The 23,389-nt window shown below is 37.8% G+C and overlaps 1 protein-coding gene and 1 long non-coding RNA gene across 4 annotated transcripts; one reads left to right on the plus strand and one right to left on the minus strand.

The window, feature by feature from the left end:
• Window positions 1-1,487: 1,487 nt before the first annotated feature.
• Window positions 1,488-7,719, minus strand: LOC126590921 (uncharacterized). Its single transcript, XR_007612196.1, has 2 exons — window positions 7,517-7,719; window positions 1,488-1,951 (listed from the first exon to the last, which is right to left on the minus strand). It is a non-coding gene; the product is annotated as an uncharacterized LOC126590921 (long non-coding RNA).
• A 162-nt stretch (window positions 7,720-7,881) lies between these two features.
• On the plus strand, window positions 7,882-20,517 carry LOC126590831 (2-alkenal reductase (NADP(+)-dependent)-like). Of its 3 annotated transcripts, none has more exons than XM_050256359.1 (6): window positions 7,882-8,242; window positions 8,507-8,684; window positions 9,115-9,281; window positions 9,723-9,805; window positions 10,084-10,271; window positions 20,126-20,517. In XM_050256359.1, exons 1-6 carry the CDS (start codon window positions 8,000-8,002, stop codon window positions 20,314-20,316), a joined length of 1,050 nt encoding a protein of 349 aa, XP_050112316.1. In that variant the 5' UTR covers window positions 7,882-7,999; the 3' UTR covers window positions 20,317-20,517. The 3 variants fall into 3 exon arrangements, with proteins under 3 accessions (XP_050112316.1, XP_050112307.1, XP_050112301.1); XM_050256350.1 differs by lacking the exons at window positions 8,507-8,684; window positions 9,115-9,281; window positions 9,723-9,805; window positions 10,084-10,271 and adding exons at window positions 17,893-18,096; window positions 18,361-18,538; window positions 18,969-19,135; window positions 19,577-19,659 and having other exon boundaries at window positions 7,882-8,038; window positions 19,938-20,517; XM_050256344.1 differs by lacking the exons at window positions 7,882-8,242; window positions 8,507-8,684; window positions 9,115-9,281; window positions 9,723-9,805; window positions 10,084-10,271 and adding exons at window positions 17,738-18,096; window positions 18,361-18,538; window positions 18,969-19,135; window positions 19,577-19,659 and having other exon boundaries at window positions 19,938-20,517.
• The last annotated feature ends 2,872 nt before the right edge of the window (window positions 20,518-23,389 follow it).

Below are 23,389 nucleotides of genomic sequence, written 5' to 3' on the forward strand. Positions count from 1 at the left end.
TAGAATGCCCTTGGGCGTTGAGATGTGTTGTGTGTGACATGGTTTTAGAAGTGGACCAATATAATTATTTTCCTAAGTTTTTGGGGCCAATGAGAACTTAACCTTGGTTAGTTGTGATTGGTGTGCAGATTGGACTACACACACATATCCACATCATTTTCTCTCTCTCTCTCTCTCTCTCTCCCGTACTCCCTCTCTCTCGCAAACTCTCACTCTCTCTCCCTTCTTTGTACGGACCAACCCAGAAACCCTCTCAAACCTTGTAGATCGAAGGTTTTAAGATCATTATTGTGCTCGTGAGGACCATACGAGTTTAAAGGTACCATTTTCAGGTAAGGAAACCCTCGAAAACCCGTGAAAATCCTAGCTCCGATTTGAGGTACTATTCATGTGGACGTAAAATCTTATGTTTCAGGGAATTTTAAGGACACATGGAGCTTTAGGAGGTCCTCACGAGGCTCAGAGTAGTTCGTTGGAAGAAATTGGACGTCGGGATAGTTAGTGCTCCGCCCGTGGCCAGGGCCAGCCTTCACGTGATCGTTCACCTCCCGCACTACACTCTCACCTTGAATCCAAGGTAGGTGCCAGCCTATCGTACAGACCACAATAGATGGTTCCCGACTCGTAGGTGACCCGCGATTTATCGCACAGCCTTCACGTGATTGTAGCACTTGAGCATACATGTTTATTTACACCTAACTTGTCGTACAAACCACGAGAGGTGGTTCCTGACTCGTGTGCAGGCATATTAGTAATGAGATGATTGAGCTCTAGATTAAGCCGTGCAGGTCACAAGAGGTGACTCCCGGCTAGATGGGTTATTTATATTGAATTATAGCCTCTGGCTTACATATGTGATATTGTGATAGTAATCATGGCATGAGTATCGGACATGGCATATGCATGACATTTATATTTGGATTTTGAGATGTTGAACATGAATTGAGTTATGGATATTTATATGTTCTATTTTATGGGAAAATTATACAGGTTTTATGGCGAGGGGTTAGAACTTTTGAGAAAGAAATGAATTTCAAAAACCTTGTTTTTGCCCACTCACGTTTTCTGTTTTTCGCCCCTCCAGGTTCTAGTAAGATTGTTCGTTGGTGGCGTTGCGAAGGCTTCCAGGCAGTTATGACAGTTTGCCTTAATATATGATCACCTGCAGGTGTTGGCTAATTAGTACTTATTGCTTGACTGCACTTAGGTTTTATGCTCTATATAAGTGTAATTCACTCTTAAACTCACACTAGCACATTATCTTAGTTAGTGCTGCTAGTGGTTCGGTTTTTAATTATTCAGAATTTCATATCTTTATTGCTTCCGCACTGTGCACATGTCTTACGTCACTCTCACGTGACGGCCAGCACGTCCTGATTCAGGTCGAGGTGTGTCAACCCATGTTTATACACACACACACACAATAGTATATTTATATTTTAATATTTTTAATCCCACAAATTATGGTTTTTTAATTTAAAATCTCATTTATATAAATAACTAAAATTTCTAATTTTTATTTTAAAAAATACCGTAACGTACATAGAAATAAATTATCACATTAATTTCAGGAACCTCGATCAAAAATTAAAAACCAATAAGGTTTCAATAAAAGGATATTCATAACTAAGGACCGCATCCAAAGTCTCCCTTTATATAATCCCATATATAAACAGTCCCATTTTTAAGAGAATTTTTTCAATATTTCTCCAAATATTATTTAGCCGAACGTATCCATCTATATGATCGATCCATCCACCAAGATCAGAAATAAAGATATATTTATGTGGCCGGCCATCTCGACATTTTTTAATTAAAATATAATTGTCAAAGTGGGAAAGGGTGACTAACGACTCACGAACGAGACCAGGCCAGGCCACCACCACTTCCTCTTCGTCCCCTCTTGTCTTGTGCTTCAGTTCCCAGTTCCCTCCCTCCCACTCTCATCAATCTAGCAAAGTATGCATAATTAATTAGTAAACATGGCATTATTATATGTATAGCAACTTGCATTAAAACGATAGTTATTATTTAAAAAAATTAGTATTCGGTCACTAGTTAATAATGTTCATTAACTGAGGTATAATTATTTTTCAGATTTTGATCGAAATCCCAAGCTTTAATGTTTAATGAATATAGATGTCATTTACGTAATTTTTTAGAATATATATTAGTAATAATTTAAAATTTTAATACTCACAGCCTTATTAAACTCCTAATTAATTTTCAATTCAAAATATTTCCAAAATAAAAAAGATAAAATGATCTTAACTTAATTAGAGAGACAGACCATTAGTTCACTCCAAAACATCAATATTATCTTAACTTAATCATCAATTTCTAAGTATTAAATTTCAGGATAATATGGGACTAAATGTCATTAACAATAAACTTTATTAGAAGTCGAACCGTGGACTTACGGGACTATATTCTATTTTCTTAATATGGGACTACATGTTAAAGGAGAAGCTTGAAGCTTTAACAATGGAGGATTTCACACTTAGAGAGAGAAAGAGATTACAGGAGTTTTAGAGAAAAACTGAGAAAGTAATTTTGTATATTTCATTTCACTTAGAATTGCTTACACACTATCTCTTTATATACTCTTCACATTCCTTACAAATTAAGCAAACTCATAACAAACTCATCAACTTAATCTATTGACACTTGACTGCACATCAACCATTGGATTGACCCTGTGCCTTTATACCTTTACATCCCTCATCAATCTCATGCTTACTAGAACTAAGCATGAGATTGGAACAATGATCTTGAAACAGAGAAGTAGACAACCCTTTAGTTAAAATGTCTGCAAACTGCTCCTTGGAAGAGACATGTTGTACACCCAAGTCACCTCTGATAACTCTCTCCCGAACAAAGTGGTAGTCGATTTCAATATGCTTCACCCGTGAATGAAAGACTGGGTTAGAGGATAGGGCGATAGCAGAAATATTGTCACAAAATAACATGGGAGCATCATATAAAGGAACATGAAGATCACACAGAAGTTGACGTATCCAAGAGACTTCGACTGCAGTGATGGCAAGTGCTCGATATTCTGCCTCAGTAGAGGACCGAGACACAGTATGTTGTTTCTTGGAGGCCTAAGAAATAGGTGTATTACCAAAATAAACAATATAGCCGGATGTGGATCGACGATCATTGGGATCCCCTGCCCAATCTGCATCGCTATAGGCTTGAAGATGTAATTTGCCAGGAGTAAAATGAATGCCATAGTCAAGAGTGCCACTGAGATACCTCAAAATCTGTTTCACCGCAACAACATGAATATCCAGAGGGTTGTGCATAAATTGACAACATTGGTTAATAGCAAATGCAATATCAGGCCTAGTGAAGGTCAAATACTGCAATGCACCAACAATGCTGCGATAGTGTTCGGGACTATGGTAAGGTGAACCATCTGTCTTAGATAGCCTGTGATAAGGAAGGCATGGTGTGGCACATGACTTGGCATCTTGCATATCAACCTTGGCGAGAAGATCCTGAATATATTTGGTCTGAGAGACAAACAAACATGTGCTCTTGTAAGTGATCTGCAAGCCTAAGAAGTAATGTAAAATGCCCAAGTCCTTCATATCAAACTCTTGTGTCAGAGCTAAAATGACTTTAGACATAAGAGATGGATTGCTGCCAGTAAGGATGATATCATCCACATAGAGTAAGAGAATCACAATACCATTGGAAGTTTGCTGGACAAACAATGAAGGATCGGCAAAAGAGGCTTTGAAGCCTAAGCTCGGTAAGAAGCTTGTAAACTTCTCATTCCATGCCCGAGGAGCCTGTTTAAGACCATACAAGGACTTCTTGAGTTTACAAACATAATTTGAAGGATGAGAGGAACAGACAAAACCAGGAGGTTGACTCATATAGACCTCTTCGAGAAGATCTCCATGTAAAAAAGCATTTTGAACATCCAACTGTCTCAAACTCCAGTTAAACTGAGCTGCAAGTGCTAAGATTAATCGGACAGTAGTAGGCTTAACCACGGGACTAAAAGTTTCAGTATAATCGATGCCTTCCTCTTGACTATACCATTTAGCCACAAAACGAGCTTTATACCGTGCTATAGACCCATCTGGATTCCTCTTAAGCTTGTACACCCATTTGCATCCAACTAAGTTTTTGCCAATAGGAAGAGGAACAAAAGTCCAGGTCTTCTGAGCATTCAAAGCATTTATCTCATCTTGCATGGCAGCATGCCATTCTGAGACTTGACTAGCTAACTTGAAAGAAACCGGTTCCATAACAGGCACAAGTGAGGATGAAACAAAAGCTAAGAAAGTTTTTTTCTTAGAAATCCCACTTTTGGATCTTGTTTGCATGGGGTGTAAGCTCACAGAGGGTACAGGCAGAACCACACTTAGACGTTCTTGTTGGAAATCAGGATCCATAAGGATTGGAGACTGTGTAGGTGCAAGAGGAGCTAACAGGGATGATGGTGTCTCTTGTGGAGAAATAACAGGTATAGGGGCAGGTATAGGGTTGGTGGAAGAAGCCAAACACTTTGGAGCTATAGTTGGAGATGCCAAAGACTCTGAAGCACTAGGGGTTATAGAAGAAAACTCTGAAGCTCTAGGGGTTAAATGCACTGATGTAGATGATGGTGGAAATGATGATGATGTGTTTGATTCAATAACATTGTGAAGTGTAACTGATGGTGGTACAATTAAAGAAGGCGTGCTAAGTGATGGTGTAACCTGAGACTTAGAAATAAGATCCAAATAAGGATAAGTATGCTCATAAAAAAGAACATGTCTTGACACGTGAAATTTGCTAGTAATGGGATTAAAACAAATATACCCTTTATATTGACCAGCATATCCCAGAAATATGCACTGTGCAGTCTTGGGTTGGAATTTGGAAGTGTTGTAGGGTTTCAAGAGAGGAAAACAACTACATCCAAAAACCTTTAAATGTGTTAACACTGGGGGTTTTTGAAACAGACAAGTGTATGGAGACTTCATGGTTAAAACCTGACATGGCATTCTGTTTATTAAGTAGATAGAAACTGCACAAGCATGAAACCAAAACTGTGAAGGCAAATGAGCTTTTTGAAGAAGAGTAAGTGCAGTTTCAACAATATGCCGATGCTTGCGTTCAGCAAGACCGTTTTGCTCAGGTGTGTGTGGACAAGACTTGTGATGCAAAATGCCTTTTGTTAACAGAAACTGTTTGAACTTGTTACTGGTGTATTCACCATCACCATCGCTTTGGAAAATTTTAATGGCAGTGGAAAATTGAGTTTGTACAAAAGAATGAAACTGCATAAAGGTATGAAACACATAACTTTTATTCATTAAAGGAAATATCCAGGTAAACCTGGTACATTCATCTATGAAAAGTACATAGAATTTGAAACCCTCAATGGACAAAGTAGGTGATGGTTCCCACACATCACTATGTATAACCTCAAAGGGTTTTACATTTTTATTTGCAGGGTATGAAAAAGGAAGTTTAGTAAATTTTCCTTGCAAACAAGAGATACACACATGTTTAGAAGGATCCACAGAAAAAGGAACCTGAGATTGATGCAACATGTGAGAAACAACAGAATTAGATGGATAGCCTAATCTGTTGTGCCACAAATTTGTGTTCACTTGATGACCAAGGTAACAATGCTGCTGTTTGTGTGAGTGAGGTGTCTTTAATGCTTGATTGACAATGGATTATGGTATGTATAATGGAATTAGATATAGGCCAGCTCTACACAGTCCATGAAGAAGAACTTTCCCTGTGATCTTGTCTTGAATCCAGAAAGAGAACTCGTCACATATGAACCTACATTTGTTATCTTTACAGAGCCGATAAATAGACAACAAATGTTGAGATAATTTTGGCACATGCAGGATTTTCTTTAGTTGAAAAGCATGTTTTGGAGTATGCAAAACAGAAGAACCAGTGTGAGATATGGGCAAACCTGCACCACTTGCAGTGGTTATAGTATCCGTGCCAGTGAATAGAGTGGCAAGAGTAAGATTGGACAAGTCAGACGTCATGTGGGATGTAGCACCCATATCAGCAACCCAGAATTGCTCTTGAGGGGCAGATGGTTGATAGGTAGCATGCATTGCAGTAATAGAGGATGGTGGAGATCTTCCTTGGTATGAAAAATTGGTTCTGTGGTAACATTGCATTGCAGAATGACCAAATTTCCAACAAATTTAGCATTGCACTGGAGATGATGAAACAGTGGTAGAAGAATGTCTCTGGAAGTAATCAGCAGCAATATGACCTCTTTTGTTTCATATTTGACACACAGGTATGTCATTGCTATGCTCAGGGCAAGTGGAAACATGTGGTCTCACAGGACCAAGTATGCCAGGACTGTTATTAGGACTGTTACCCAAGAACCTAGAATTATTACCAAAGTGGGTTCTGCCTCTTGCTCTTCCTCTGAGATTTGGTCCTCTATAACCTCCAGAATTATTGTGATAAGAACCACCAGAATTGTTGTTATAAGATCCTCCAAAAGAACTACCAGGATGATACTGAGAAGTTGTTGAATGAGAAGACCCTTCACCAAGCATCAACGTTTTCCCTTTGGACATAGGTTCTTGTGCTAACATAGCAGTAGAGAAAGATTCAGAAACTGGAGCATGCTCAACAGTTGTTTCTTCAGCAAGTAACTGTGCTCGAAAGTCCTTAAGAGATATAACACTCTCCCGACCCCTTATGACTGTGCGAAAGGTGTTATACTCAGTAGGTAATCCTTTTAAGGCCAGAATGATAATATCATCATCATCAAAGGAGATTCCAGCAGCTGAGAGATGATCTCGAGCATCTTTAATTCTCTGCAAGTATTGAGAAATGTTCTCAGACCATTTCTTGATATTCTGCAACTCAGTTTTCATCTGAAAAATACTGGCTTTGGTAATTGTTGAAAATCTGTCCTTGAGATTGGTCTAAATGTCATTGGAATTCGTACAACCAATGATACAGGATAAGGCAGTAGTAGAGAGAGTAGCAATCAGAAGTTGCATAAGAGCTCTGTCATGCATTTTCCAGATTTGGTACTCTTCAGTTTCAACACCTTCAACATCTAAATCAGCAACAAAGCGAGGTGGACATCGTCGTGTTCCATCCACAAAACCAAGAATACCATGATTTTCAAGAAGCAATCGCATTTGATAATGCCAGACTAAGTAATTCGTATCATCTAATTTGACCGTCACAGAGACCGACACATTAGGAATCAAGTGCATAATTGGAGACTGAACTATCTGAAGTTGGGCAGTAGTCACCATACTTTTGAAATTCTTATAGAAACAGGAGAAATCTTGAAGAAATTGAGAGATTCTTGAAGAAATTGAGAAGGTAGGGTTTGCGATCAAACGCATTGCACTTTTCAGAACAGAGATCCAAGATTGTAGAAGAAGAAATTCGCAGATACTATCATTCACACATATCATCAAACAGGTCATGTGCAAGAAACACAACCGACTTGTAGATTATAATTCACCATATCAGAGAGGATCGAAGAAAGAAAATGACATACCACAGATTCAGGGAAGTAGTTGAGAAGAGAAGATTGAAGATAGCGGAAGCAACACTTGATCAGGATCGATAAACGCCATCCGTTCCCGGCAAGGATACCATGTTAAAGGAGAAGCTTGAAGCTTTAACAATGGAGGATTTCACACTTAAGAGAAAGAGATTACAGGAGTTTTAGAGAGAAACTGAGAAAGTAATTTTGTATATTTCATTTCACTTAGAATTGCTTACACACTATCTCTTTATATACTCTTCACATTCCTTACAGATTAAGCAAACTCATCAACTTAATCTATTGACACTTGGCTGCACATCAACCATTGGATTGACCCAGTGCCTTTATACCTTTACACTACATTCAACACCAATTCCCATTCCAAATCGCTCATACCGCTCTCCTCGGCTCCGCCCGCCTATATAAAGAGAGGGAGAGAGAGAGACAGCTGGTAAAAAGAGATAAGGAAGAGAAATAAGCAGCAATCCATCAATGGCGGCGAGTACAGAGGAAGTGATCAGCAACAAGCAGGTGCTACTGAAAGACTATGTGACCGGCTTCCCCAAAGAATCTGACATGCAACTCACCGACGCCACCACCAAGCTCAAGCTTCCAGAAGGTTCAAAAGGGGTTCTGGTGAAGAACCTCTACTTGTCCTGCGACCCTTATATTAGAAACCGCATGACCAAGCGTGAACCTGGCGCCAGTTTTATGGATTCCTTCAAACCCGGTTCGGTCAGTCACTATATGTGCCCTTTCCCTTTTGTTCAAGTTTGAAAGTTCGCTTCCTTATGATCTATCATGTAATATTAGTATTGAATAATGTGACCGAGTAGCCCAAGTACTAATCTTGTTGGACAGATAGCCTCGTTTTTCGGATTACAATTTGTTGATGTTTGGGATGATTTAATGATTTACAGTTTGAGACAACTTAGGTATTCGATGTTGTACTATCTCTTTATTTACCGTTAGATATTGAAATTTGAAATGATGTGGCAGCCTATAGTCGGATATGGAGTTGCCAAAGTTTTGGAATCCGGAGATCCCAAGTTTAAGCAAGGCGACTTCATTTGGGGAATAACCGGGTGGGAAGAGTACAGTGTTATCACTGCAACGGAGTCTTTGTTTAAGATTCAGCACACTGATGTGCCTCTCTCTTACTATACTGGTATTCTTGGTATGTTGCTGTGTATTGGCTATTGCTATTTCCTTTGCCTTGGGATTTATTTCATTTAAAAATTTGTTCTGCCACAAGGATCCAGCCTATCTCAAGTCTTGTATCTCTAGTTGTATTCTGCCTCCAGTGACCTCTATCATACTAAAAATGTGAACTGATTTGTTGATTCTCACGGCTCTTTGTAAACTATATCTTCACAAACCGATGCAACATATTCCTTTTCATAATAGCATTTTGATTTGGAAGTACGGAAATGATTTAGCTTACATAATCAATTGGTCCTATGGACTGTAGCATTGTTCTTTGATTGTATGCAATTGCTGAAGTGATCCATCCTTATTAATTCAACCAAATATTGAGTTTTATGGGTTTGTAATGCATGATATATTTACTTGATGCTACGCTCATCTAATGTATTCATTTTATATAGGTATGCCTGGAATGACTGCTTATGCTGGTTTTTATGAGGTCTGCAATCCTAAGAAGGGAGAGACTGTCTTCGTTTCAGCAGCATCTGGGGCGGTAGGTCAGCTTGTTGGCCAATTTGCAAAGTCGTTGGGTTGCTATGTTGTTGGAAGTGCTGGAAGCAAAGAAAAGGTCAGTTATTGCAAATTTAGTGGTCGATTTCAACTATATCTTAGATGGCATTTCTGTGATTGTGACTCAATCGGATGATTATTCTTGGTTTAGAAACATGTATTAAGTGATGTATGCCAAATTGGCAACAGAGAAATTTTGACTAATCGAAATGGGGAAAATTATGAGAACTTATTGGAATGTACAGATATTGGTGACCCTTTATCTTCATAATCAAGTGCGTAAAATTCAGCTTTGACCTGTTTTCAACCTCCTGCCTCATTTAGTTGGCAAATTGTTCGTATCATATGATACCGCAAGCATATGCTACTTAGTAAATTACAGAGAAATGTGCATCTATGAGCTTTTTTGGTCTCATTCCTACAGTTTTCCGTATTTCAAATGACAATGTTTTAACCATTCTTGCTGTATTTTAACATGTTATATCATTTCTGAGGTTAGGTTGATCTGCTGAAGAACAAGTTTGGGTTTGACAAAGCTTTCAATTATAAAGAAGAGCCTGATTTGGATGCAGCTTTAAAAAGGTCAGTATTTATATGTTGATCAGAATCAAACTATTATTTTAAAGCTTTTACACGTGTCTTAATTACGAGGGGAAAGTCCAATAAAGGCATTAGCAATCTCTAAAGTCATGCTTTAGTGATTTAGTCCCCAATTCCTAAAACAGAGAAAAAGTAAGTTGAAATGTGACGGTGGGAGCATGTGCCTGTTGAAGAGATACTCACGTCTTTGTCCTCTCTGTAGATATATTCCATGGTTTTCGGTGTTTGCTTATGGTCTAAATGTGTGATTTGCTTACCAGATACTTTCCTGAAGGCATCGACATATACTTTGAAAACGTTGGGGGAAAAATGCTTGATGCAGTGCTACAAAACATGAGGCTCCATGGCCGGATTGCAGTTTGTGGGATGGTCTCGCAGTATAACCTTGACCAGCCTGAAGGTTGTCACAATTTAATGTATCTGATCATTAAACAGATTCGCATGCAAGGTTTCGGGGTTTCTTGTTACTACCACCTTTACGGAAAGTTTCTTGAAATGGTTCTGCCGGCCATAAAAGAAGGGAAGATAACTTATGTGGAAGATGTAGTGGAAGGCCTTGAGAGCGCTCCAGCTGCTCTGATAGGGCTCTTTGCCGGCCGCAATGTGGGAAAGCAGGTGGTGGTAGTTTCCCGAGAATGATTTCATTAGGCTCTCCATGGCTCCGAAGTCTCAACCTTTAGCTATATGGTATAGGGTATAATCGTCTACTATGAAATGCAAATGCTTTCTTATGCATTTACAAGTTTATCTCTCTACAGGTTTGTGGCAAGCTTATTATCCCGATGAGGACTGTGCTTGATCCCTCATCTTAATTCTAAATAAATGTCTTGATTTGCTTAATAATATCAAGCACTAAGTCTAGTAGATCTTTCAATTATGTTTTCTTTTTTTTCCAACCTGACCCGCTTTGTCAACTGGTTGACGTGGTGTTTATGGTGAATAAACCAAACACAGCGTTAAGCTAAAAGATAACGCGAACACAATCTGTTAAAGTGGTCAACCTTTTATCAACATGACATGTTAATGCTCAATCAAAAAATTCAAATTTTTGCCCGTGTTTGTGCTGTGTCATAGGAAGTAATACTAGGTAAACCAAATTTGCAAACTAAATAATGTGTTACCAATAAGAAATAACCTCATTTTTAATAAACAATAGGATATATGGAAAAACTTTTTTAACGTGTGCTGTCTTTTGTTTTTTAAGAAGAAAAAACAAGAAGGAAACCGTGTCTGGTTAAAAGATGGACGATCAGCACTGGAATCCAAAACTTATTGGTGATAGAACTTATTAATTCCTAACTGTAAAAAAATGGAGTGTCGATATCTCTTTCGAATTGGACTTCTATTAAATGAGACGAAACTAATTAAGAGAGAAAATGAAGAAGCTAATAAAGAAGCTTTGAATTGCTTTTCAAATTGCCTGCCATTTCATTCACAACTTCACGTATTTATATATTTCTATAATCTAATATTAGCTTTCTTAAAATAATAATTAGGTTTTATACCATAAACATTGAGGGATGTGATATCCACACACCCATTTTTATTTCTTCTATATTTTTTTGGTTTTTAACCATCTGATCGGATGAATTGAATAAGATCAACAGACAAAAATTAACAAAAAATCTATAAAAAGTAAAAATGAGTGTGTGGATAGCACACTCCAACATTGAATGGTTAAAAAGCTTGACTAATACAAACCTTCCACTATATGTGGTGTTTCAAACGTATTAGTTTAAAACCACCAATAAATAAAGAATAGCATTTGTAATTATCATCGGTGTTTGTAATCAACTATTATAATTTAATATTGCCAAAGTACCTGTGGGCTCATGAATCAATTATTATGGTTTAATATTTCCAAGGATCCTCAGGAATCATTGTTTTTTTCCATCTGACCGGAACACGAACAGTATACCATGTGTTTTTATACAAGTGGTAGAAAATTGTATTTTTTAAGTTATTAACTTTTTAACACACATATCTCACCATTTGTATAATGACACGTGGTGCACCACCTCTTGTTCCCGTCACACTGAAAAATCTTTCCCATTTAAGAACCTTAAGCTCCTGCTCAATTTAGGAAAGGGATCATCTCTGGATCCCTTTTCACCAAATCCATCTAGTTTGAGATCTGAGTTGTTGAATTTTGATCCAACGGCTACAAACAGAAGAACCTTTTAAAAGTTATAATAATCCAACGACCCAGATCCCGAACTAGGTGAATTTGGTAGAAAAAGATCCGAAGATGATCCCTTTCCTTCAAGTTAAATCATGAAATGAGGAAATTCTATTTCTGCCTTGTCTCGTCCATACCACTTGCATTTGTCTTGAACAATAAAAATACATGACGTATAAAAAATAAGGTCCATACAAATTGGGTCAAACTACAAGGCAAAACAAGATGTAATCCAGCCCAACAAAAATGAGGATAGGCTTTACATACATTCATAAATAAAATAAAATAAAAGATGCATTTCCCTACAAAAGAGGGAAGAAACATACAAAATCAGCGGCTCCCCAATTTTCTACAACAAAAGAAAAGTAGAGTCAGTTTAAGAGAAAGTGGCGAAAAGAAAGGCCTCTATCCTCCCCCACGTAAGAACTCTGGAAACCACAGCAAAAAAAGGAGGACAAAAAAAAGAGGGAGACGCCGCAGAAATTGAAGCACACGGGGGACAGAAAAAAGGAAGGGGAGACGCTGCAGAAAAGAGGGAGATCGACAAAAAAAAAAGGAAGATAGAGAAGAGCACAAAGGAACAAAAAAAGGAAGAAGAGCAGGACACGGAGAAGACAGCAGAGAAGTACGGACAACAAAGAAGAACAACGCAAGAAAGCAAGGGAGAAACACAAGGAAAAAGAAACAAAAAAAAAGAAACAGCCAAGAGCAGGAAGGTATAAATTTATTTTAAATTTGTTCTTTGTTGTTTTGTTTCCTCTCGACTTTTGCAGGAGAGAAAGAAGAAATTTGCTTTCTTCTTCATCTTTCACCAAAAGGGGAGAATAAGGCTTGCTATCGACTTCCTTTGAAAAGACATTCTCGTGAAAGACAAAAGGGGAAGGCCATGGGATCCTAACCTTTCTCAAAATTTATTGGGCAAGGCATTACAAAAGAAGAAAATGTTGCTGCCGCTTCATCCTTCGAAAAATATTCCAGGAAAAAGAAGATAGTTTTATTCATCATGTAAAGTGTTGCAGCAAGCTTCTAGGTGGAAAAGTCAAAAGAAAAAAGATGTTTTCCTACTATTAGAAAAGTCCTAACAAAGGTACACCTACAATAAAGAGGCTATTGGCTCTACAAAGAAACAAGACAAAAATATGGGCAAGTGTGCTGGGAGGAAATCAAAGCTCCCTAACCCTTTCACGTGATGAAGAGCAAAACAAGTTGGGAATCCATGCAGGTGGTTCTCTAGAAAAAGGGACAAGTTTGCTACAGAACAAAAAATTGCCAAAGAACAATTGATATAGGATTTGAACCCTACCAAAGGAAAGTTGCGGCAAAGAGAAGAAAAAATAAAAAGAAGGGTGGATAAAGCTTCCTGAAAATCACGAACCCACGTGGGAAGTTGTGAAAACTTAAAAGCATGAAAAAAGTAAAGCTTGTTTTGTGAAGGTTTGAAAATTCAAAGTAGGTTCAAAAGAAAAGTATGCATCTCACGTGGGGAAGAAGTGTGGTTATTGAAATGGGAAGTCAAATTATTGAAATTGGAAGACAAGTCCTATTGGAACTTGGAAAGCTCCGAAGCCACATCAAAATTCAAATGGCATGAAGCCACCAAATCCAAACAAAGTAACAAATTTTTAACGAACTACGCCAGTTTGATTCTGTTAAAGATACGTAGGCAGTCTAATATCAAGTTTTAGACGCAACCGTGAAACCGAAACGAATCCCTGGTTTATATATACTAAATTCACTCCTACCATCAAATACCAAAATGGCACGAAGCCGAAGAAAAGTTTCAAAGGGCACGAAGCCGTATCAAAGTCTCAAATGGCATGAAGCCATATCAAATTTTCAAATGCTCCTCGCCCGCATGAGCTGAAACTGCATAAGGCACTATGCTCCTCGCCCACACGAGCTAAAACTGCACAAGGCATCAAAACGCTCCAATGGCTTAAAGTTCTCGCCCGCACGAGCTGAAACTGCACGAGGCATCAAGACCCAAACACCATGAACTACGAGTGACTTGATCCCTCAAGAGGGTACGTAGGCAATCTAGGGTTCGACCTAGGTGCAGTCACAAAATCAAACAAACATCAAAATCCTCAAGTTACATTTTATTCGAAATGGAATCAAAGGGTATTTCTTTCCCAAAAGAAGGGTTGTAATTAATAGGCGCATAGCCTAGAATTGGTCGAACTCGAATTCATAAAACCCTCTTCGAAAAAATGAACGAAAGTGAAATTGTGTCGAGTGAATTATTTGTTTACATATTATGTACAATTTTTGCTCAACATAATTTTGAGAACAAGAAGTATGGAGACCATGTCCTCAAAAGCCTGTCCTTCATAAGATCACCAAAGAATTTGACACGTTATTGCTGCTCCATTCTTTGAAGACATTCTAGAAAAAAGAGGAACAAAGAAATAGTTCTGTTCATCACGTGGGAATCTGCTCATATAAAGGAAAAGTAAGGTCAATTGAAATTAGAAGTCCCATTGGAATTGGAGACCTTTAAAGTTAAATAAAGAAGTGTAAAGCTTGATGTCAGATTGGTCGTAAGTTTAGGTCTGATGGGTTCGAAATCACATGTTTAAATAGGTTTGAAAAGTTCAAAGAAGAATATAAAACGAGAGAGGGGAAATGCTAACTGAAATCAGCAACTCATATGGAAAATTGCCCACGTGAAGAAGAAGAGGAAAGCTTTAAAGTCACACCAAAAACAAGAGAAGGATGCTTCCATCAAAAAAATAAACAACAAAGAACCCCGTCGCAGCCGTCGAGTGAAGAAAAAAAGGAAAAAAGGTTGTTGACGATGAGAGGAAAGGGTGGCAAAGTTACATTCGAACAAGTTTAATTCACAAAAAAAGGGGAGAATAAGGCTTGCTATCGACTTCCTTTGAGAAGACATTCTCGTGAAAGACAAAAGGGGAAGGCCATGGGATCCTAACCTTTCTCAAAATTTATTGGGCAAGGCATTACAAAAGAAGGAAATGTTGCTGCCGCTTCATCCTTCGAAAAATGTTCCAGGAAAAAGAAGATAGTTTTATTCATCATGTAAAGTGTTGCAGCAAGCTTCTAGGTGGAAAAGTCAAAAGAAAAAAAGATGTTTTCCTACTATTAGAAAAGTCCTAACAAAGGTACACCTACAATAAAGAGGCTATTGGCTCTACAAAAAAACAAGACAAAAATATGGGCAAGTGTGCTGGGAGGAAATCAAAGCTCCCTAACCCTTTCACGTGATGAAGAGCAAAACAAGTTGGAAATCCATGCAGGTGGTTCTCTAGAAAAAGGGTCAAGTTTGCTACAGAACAAAAATTTGCCAAAGAACAATTGATATAGGATTTGAACCCCACCAAAGGAAAGTTGCGGCAAAGAGAAGAAAAAATAAAAAGAAGGGTGGATAAAGCTTCCTGAAAATCACGAACCCACGTGGGAAGTTGTGAAAACTTAAAAGCATGAAAAAAGTAAAGCTTGTTTTGTAAAGGTTTGAAAATTCAAAGTAGGTTCAAAAGAAAAGTATGCATCTCACGTGTGGAAGAAGTGTGGTTATTGAAATGGGAAGTCAAATTATTGAAATTGGAAGACAAGTCCTATTGGAACTTGGAAAGCTCCGAAGCCACATCAAAATTCAAATGGCATGAAGCCACACCAAATCCAAACAAAGTAACAAATTTTTAACGAACTACGCCGGTTTGATTCTGTTAAAGATACGTAGGCAGTCTAATATCAAGTTTTAGACGCAACCGTGAAACCGAAACGAATCCCTGGTTTATATAAACTAAATTCACTCCTACCATCAAATACCAAAATGGCACGAAGCCAAAGAAAAGTTTCAAAGGGCACGAAGCCGTATCAAAGTCTCAAATGGCATGAAGCCATATCAAATTTTCAAATGCTCATCGCCCGCATGAGCTGAAACTGCATAAGGCACTATGCTCCTCGCCCGCACGAGCTAAAACTGCACAAGGCATCAAAACGCTCCAATGGCTTAAAGTTCTCGCCCGCACGAGCTGAAACTGCACAAGGCATCAAGACCCAAGCACCATGAACTACGAGTGACTTGATCCCTCAAGAGGGTACGTAGGCAATCTAGGGTTCGACCTAGGTGCAGTCACAAAATCAAACAAACATCAAAATCCTCAAGTTACATTTTATTCGAATTGAAATCAAAGGGTATTCTTTTCCCAAAAGAATGGTTGTAATTAATAGGCGCATAGCCTAGAATGGGTCGAACTCGAATTCATAAAACCCTCTTCGGAAAAATGAACGAGGGTGAAATTGTGTCGAGTGAATTATTTGTTTACATATTATGTACAATTTGTGCTCAACAATTTGCAAGAAAGTTGTCTTTTCTTGCCAATGCAAAAATTTTAATACTTCCAATGTCTTGATTCATGGACCTTTTGCTCCAAGATAATGTCGTCTCTCAAGCATCTTCTTGCTCCGTCCTTAAGTCATCAACTGAAGGGAGACGAGTGTCTTCGTCAGGATCATCATCCAACAGAGATGGTTCAAAGAGCTTCAAATTCTCGGCATTGATAATTGAGTACATAACCATGCATTGTGGTACATCGAGTTGGAAGACATTATCACCAGTTTGTTTGATGATTTTGAACGGTCCATAACTGATAGCCTTGCGTTTTTTTCCTTCTCCTTGTAACCGCTCCTTACCAAGGTGTAATCATATTATGTCGCCTTTTCTTTGAAGTTGCATGACAAACGATGCTTGTCATGACGACCTTTTATATCGCTATTGAGATGGTTGCAGTCGTGCGTCCACTTCAAGATGAATCTTTTTAATTCGTTCAATCAAAATGTGTTTAGGTGCGTTGATGGGAAGCGGCACCATCCTCTCTAGTTCGAGCGACTCCTCAACAATGGAATATTGCGAGTGGATCCCTTCTTAAATTGCATGTTTTTATAAATTATTAGGCTTGCATGCATTGCATATTTTGTGTTTTATATTATGTTTTACGGATTTCCATATTTATGAATTATTTAAATTGTTTTTACGAAATATTTATGATTTATCGAGTTTGCGTTTTATTAAAGGTTATGAATTATTGGATTCTCGTATATGCAATTCTATTTTCAAATATGGAATCTACGGATTTATGAATATGTGTTATCATGGATTTATGAAACAAGGCTTTGACCTTGTGAGCTTCAGATTTGATATGAGTTTTTGAGGTATGTTTTTGGTGCTTATCTATCATACATCACATCCACACAACATTGGTATGAAGACGTCTATGGCCATAGGACACTATTGAGAAGATTTATGATATACCCCTAGCTTTACCGGCGAAATTAGTATCGAATAGCTTTACTAGCCACGGCTAATGTCGGTGTGTGATGTTATATATTTATTCTCTGGCATAACCTAGAGTTGTACAGCTTCACATTCGGGTGATGGGGCTTACCATGTTTCTTCATTGGCGTAACCTAGTGTTGTACAGCTTCATCTTCGGGTAATGGACATGTATTGCCTTCGGGTGACTATGATACCCCTAGAGAGACATACCAAAATAAAAAGGATAAAATTATTTTAACTTAATTAGAGAGACAGACCATTAGTTCACTCCAAAACATCAATATTATCTTAACTTAATCATCAATTTCTAAGTATTAAATTTCAGGATAATATGGGACTAAATGTCATTGACAATAAACTTTATTAGAAGTCGAACCGTAGACTTATGGGACTATATTCTATTTTCTTAATATGGGACTACATTCAACACCAATTCCCATTCCAAATCGCTCATACCGCTCTCCTCGGCTCCGCCCGCCTATACAGAGAGAGGGAGAGAGAGAGACAGCTGGTAAAAAGAGATAAGGAAGAGAAATAAGTAGCAATCCATCAATGGCGGCGAGTACAGAGGAAGTGATCAGCAACAAGCAGGTGCTACTGAAAGACTATGTGACCGGCTTCCCCAAAGAATCTGACATGCAACTCACCGCCGCCACCACCAAGCTCAAGCTTCCAGAAGGTTCAAAAGGGGTTCTGGTGAAGAACCTCTACTTGTCCTGCGACCCTTATATTAGAAACCGCATGACCAAGCGTGAACCTGGCCCCAGTTTTACGGATTCCTTCAAACCCGGTTCGGTCAGTCACTATATGTGCCCTTTCCCTTTTGTTCAAGTTTGAAAGTTCGCTTCCTTATGATCTATCATGTAATATTAGTATTGAATAATGTGACCGAGTAGCCCAAGTACTAATCTTGTTGGACAGATAGCCTCGTTTTTCGGATTACAATTTGTTGATGTTTGGGATGATTTAATGATTTACAGTTTGAGACAACTTAGGTATTCGATGTTGTACTATCTCTTTATTTACCGTTAGATATTGAAATTTGAAATGATGTGGCAGCCTATAGTCGGATATGGAGTTGCCAAAGTTTTGGAATCCGGAGATCCCAAGTTTAAGCAAGGCGACTTCATTTGGGGAATAACCGGGTGGGAAGAGTACAGTGTTATCACTGCAACGGAGTCTTTGTTTAAGATTCAGCACACTGATGTGCCTCTCTCTTACTATACTGGTATTCTTGGTATGTTGCTGTGTATTGGCTATTGCTATTTCCTTTGCCTTGGGATTTATTTCATTTAAAAATTTGTTCTGCCACAAGGATCCAGCCTATCTCAAGTCTTGTATCTCTAGTTGTATTCTGCCTCCAGTGACCTCTATCATACTAAAAATGTGAACTGATTTGTTGATTCTCACGGCTCTTTGTAAACTATATCTTCACAAACCGATGCAACATATTCCTTTTCATAATAGCATTTTGATTTGGAAGTACGGAAATGATTTAGCTTACATAATCAATTGGTCCTATGGACTGTAGCATTGTTCTTTGATTGTATGCAATTGCTGAAGTGATCCATCCTTATTAATTCAACCAAATATTGAGTTTTATGGGTTTGTAATGCATGATATATTTACTTGATGCTACGCTCATCTAATGTATTCATTTTATATAGGTATGCCTGGAATGACTGCTTATGCTGGTTTTTATGAGGTCTGCAATCCTAAGAAGGGAGAGACTGTCTTCGTTTCAGCAGCATCTGGGGCGGTAGGTCAGCTTGTTGGCCAATTTGCAAAGTCGTTGGGTTGCTATGTTGTTGGAAGTGCTGGAAGCAAAGAAAAGGTCAGTTATTGCAAATTTAGTGGTCGATTTCAACTATATCTTAGATGGCATTTCTGTGATTGTGACTCAATCGGATGATTATTCTTGGTTTAGAAACATGTATTAAGTGATGTATGCCAAATTGGCAACAGAGAAATTTTGACTAATCGAAATGGGGAAAATTATGAGAACTTATTGGAATGTACAGATATTGGTGACCCTTTATCTTCATAATCAAGTGCGTAAAATTCAGCTTTGACCTGTTTTCAACCTCCTGCCTCATTTAGTTGGCAAATTGTTCGTATCATATGATACCGCAAGCATATGCTACTTAGTAAATTACAGAGAAATGTGCATCTATGAGCTTTTTTGGTCTCATTCCTACAGTTTTCCGTATTTCAAACGACAATGTTTTAACCATTCTTGCTGTATTTTAACATGTTATATCATTTCTGAGGTTAGGTTGATCTGCTGAAGAACAAGTTTGGGTTTGACAAAGCTTTCAATTATAAAGAAGAGCCTGATTTGGATGCAGCTTTAAAAAGGTCAGTATTTATATGTTGATCAGAATCAAACTATTATTTTAAAGCTTTTACATGTGTCTTAATTACGAGGGGAAAGTTCAATAAAGGCATTAGCAATCTCTAAAGTCATGCTTTAGTGATTTAGTCCCCAATTCCTAAAACAGAGAAAAAGTAAGTTGAAATGCGATGGTGGGAGCATGTGGCTGTTGAAGAGATACTCATGTCTTTGTCCTCTTTGTAGATATATTCCATGGTTTTCGGTGTTTGCTTATGGTCTAAATGTGTGATTTGCTTACCAGATACTTTCCTGAAGGCATCGACATATACTTTGAAAACGTTGGGGGAAAAATGCTTGATGCAGTGCTACAAAACATGAGGCTCCATGGCCGGATTGCAGTTTGTGGGATGGTCTCGCAGTATAACCTTGACCAGCCTGAAGGTTGTCACAATTTAATGTATCTGTTCATTAAACAGATTCGCATGCAAGGTTTCTGGGTTTCTAGTTACTACCACCTTTACGGAAAGTTTCTTGAAATGGTTCTGCCGGCCATAAAAGAAGGGAAGATAACTTATGTGGAAGATGTAGTGGAAGGCCTTGAGAGCGCTCCAGCTGCTCTGATAGGGCTCTTTGCCGGCCGCAATGTGGGAAAGCAGGTAGTGGTAGTTTCCCGAGAATGATTTCATTAGGCTCTCCATGGCTCCGAAGTCTCAACCTTTAGCTATATGGTATAGGGTATAATCGTCTACTATGAAATGCAAATGCTTTCTTATACATTTACAAGTTTATCTCTCTACAGGTTTGTGGCAAGCTTATTATCCCGATGAGGACTGTGCTTGATCCCTCACCTTAATTTTAAATAAATGTCTTGATTTGCTTAATGATATCAAGCACCAAGTCTAGTAGATCTTTCAATTACGTTTTCTTTTTTTTCCAACCTGACCCGCTTTGTCAACTGGTTGACGTGGTATTTATGGTGAATAAACCAAACACAGCGTTAAGCTAAAAGATAACGCGAACACAATCTGTTAAAGTGGTCCACCTTTTATCAACATGACATGTTAATGCTCAATCAAGAAATTCAAATTTTTGCCCGTGTTTGTGCTGTGCTATCAGGAAATAATACTAGGTAAATCAAGTCTACAAATTAAATAATATGTCACCAATAAGAAATAATCTCCTTTTTAATAAACAATAGGATATATGGAAAAACTTTTTTAACATGTGCTGTCTTTTGTTTTTTAAGAAGAAAAAACAAGAAGGAAACCGTGTCTGGTTAAAAGATGGACGATTAGCACTGGAATCCAAAACTTATTAGTGATAGAACTTATTAATTCCTAACTTTAAAAAAATGGAGTGTCGGTTTCTCTTTCGAATTGGCCTTCCATTAAATGAGACGAAACTAATTAAGAAAGAAAATGAAGAAGCTAATAAAGAAGCTTTGAATTGCTTTTCAAATTGCCTACCATTTCATTCACAACTTCACGTATTTATATATTTCTATAATCTAATATTAGCTTTCTTAAAATAATAATTAGGTTTTATACCATAAACATTGAGGGGTGTGATTTATTTCTCCCACATTTTTTTTATTTTTGACCTTCGGATCGGATGAATTGAATAAGATCAACGAACAGAAATTAACAAAGAATGTGTAAGAAGTAAAAAATGGTGTGTGGATAACACACCCCAACATTGAATGGTTAAAAAGCTTGACTAATACAAACCTTCACTATATGTGGTGTTTCAAACGTATTAGTTTAAAACCACCAATAAATAAAGAATAGTATTTGTAATTATCATCAGTGTTTGTAATCAACTATTATAATTTAATATTGCCAAAGTAACTGTGGGCTCATGAATCAATTATTATAGTTTAATATTTCCAAGGATCCTCATGAATCATTGCTCCCCCATTTAAGGAAATTTTTTTCCATCTGATCAGAACACGAATGGTATACCATGTGTTTTTATACAAGTGGTAAAAAATTGTATTTTTTAAGTTATTAACTTTTTAACACACATATCCTACCATTTGTATAATGACACGTGGTGCACCACCTCTTGTTCCCGTCACACTGAAAAATCTCTCCCATTTAAGAACCTTAAGCTCCTGCTCAATTTAGGAAAGGGATCATCTCTGGATCCCTTTCCACCAAATCCATCTAGTCTGGGATCTGAGCTGTTGGATTTTGATCAAACGGTTACAAACAGGAGAACCCTTTAAAAGTTATAATAATCCAACGACCCAGATTCCGAACTAGGTGAATTTGGTAGAAAAAGATCCGGAGATGATCCCTTTCCTTTAAGTTAAATCATGAAATGAGGAAATTCTATTTCTGCCTTGTCTCGTTCATACCACTTTGATTTGCTAGAAAGTTGTCTTTTCTTGCCAATGCAAAAAATTTCATACTTCCAATGTCTTGTTTCATGGACCTTTTGCTCCAAGATAATGTCGTCTCTAAAGCATCTTCTTGCTCCATCCTTAAGTCATCAACTGAAGGGAGACGAGTGTCTTCGTCAGGATCATCATCCAACATAGATGGTTCAAAGAGCTTCAAATTCTCGGCATTGATAATTGAGTACATAACCATGCATTGTGGTACATCGAGTTGGAAGACATTATCACCAGTTTGTTTAAGGATTTTGAACGGTTCGTAACTGATAGCCTCGCGTTTTTTTCCTTCTCCTTGTAATTGTAATCATATTACGTCGCCTTTTCTTTGAAGTTGCATGACAAACGATGCTTGTCATGACGACCTTTTATATCGCTATTGAGATTGTTGCAGTCGTGCTTCCACTTCGGGATGAATCTTTTTAATTCGTTCAATCAAAATGTGTTTAGGTGCGTTGATGGGAAGCGGCACCATCCTCTCTAGTTCAAGCGACTCCTCAACAATGGAATATTGTGAGTGGACCCCTTCTTAAATTGCATGTTTTTATAAATTATTAGGCTTGCATGCATTGCATATTTTGTGTTTTATATTATGTTTTACGGATTTCTATATTTATGAATTATTTAAATTGTTTTTACGAAATATTTATGATTTATTGAGTTTGCGTTTTATTAAAGGTTATGAATTATTGGATTCTCGTATATGCAATTCTATTTTCAAATATGGAATCTACGGATTTATGAATATGCGTTATCATGGATTTATGAAACGAGGCCTTGAGAGCTTGTGAGCTCCGGATTTAATATGAGTTTTTGAGGTATGTTTTTGGTGCTTATCTATCATACATCACATCCACACAACATTGGTATGAAGACGTCTATGGCCATAGGACACTGTTGAGGAGATTTATGATATACCCCTAGCTTCACCGGCGACCAGTATCGAACAGCTTCACTAGCCACGGCTAATGTCGGTGTGTGATGTTATATATTTATTCTCTGGCATAACCTAGAGTTGTACAACTTCACATTCGGGTGATGGGGCTTACCATGTTTCTTCATTGGCGTAACCTAGTGTTGTACAGCTTCACCTTCGGGTGATGGACATGTATTGCCTTCGAGTGACTATGATAGCCCTAGAGAGAGTACATAATTGATGAGATTTACGGATTTGCCTTTAGGCGAAGATATTACCATTGTTTTGATTTACGAGATTCATGGATTTGTCTTCAGGCGGCTATATTAGCACGGATTCACATACACATGTTTTACAAATGATTTTCATGGTATGCTAGAGTTTTCAGAAAACCTACTATATAGTATTATTTATGTGTTCAAAACAGGGAGTTAGTATATTC

This window comes from Malus sylvestris, chromosome 2, assembly GCF_916048215.2.
Source record: "Malus sylvestris chromosome 2, drMalSylv7.2, whole genome shotgun sequence".
Classification (NCBI taxonomy): Eukaryota; Viridiplantae; Streptophyta; class Magnoliopsida; order Rosales; family Rosaceae; genus Malus; species Malus sylvestris.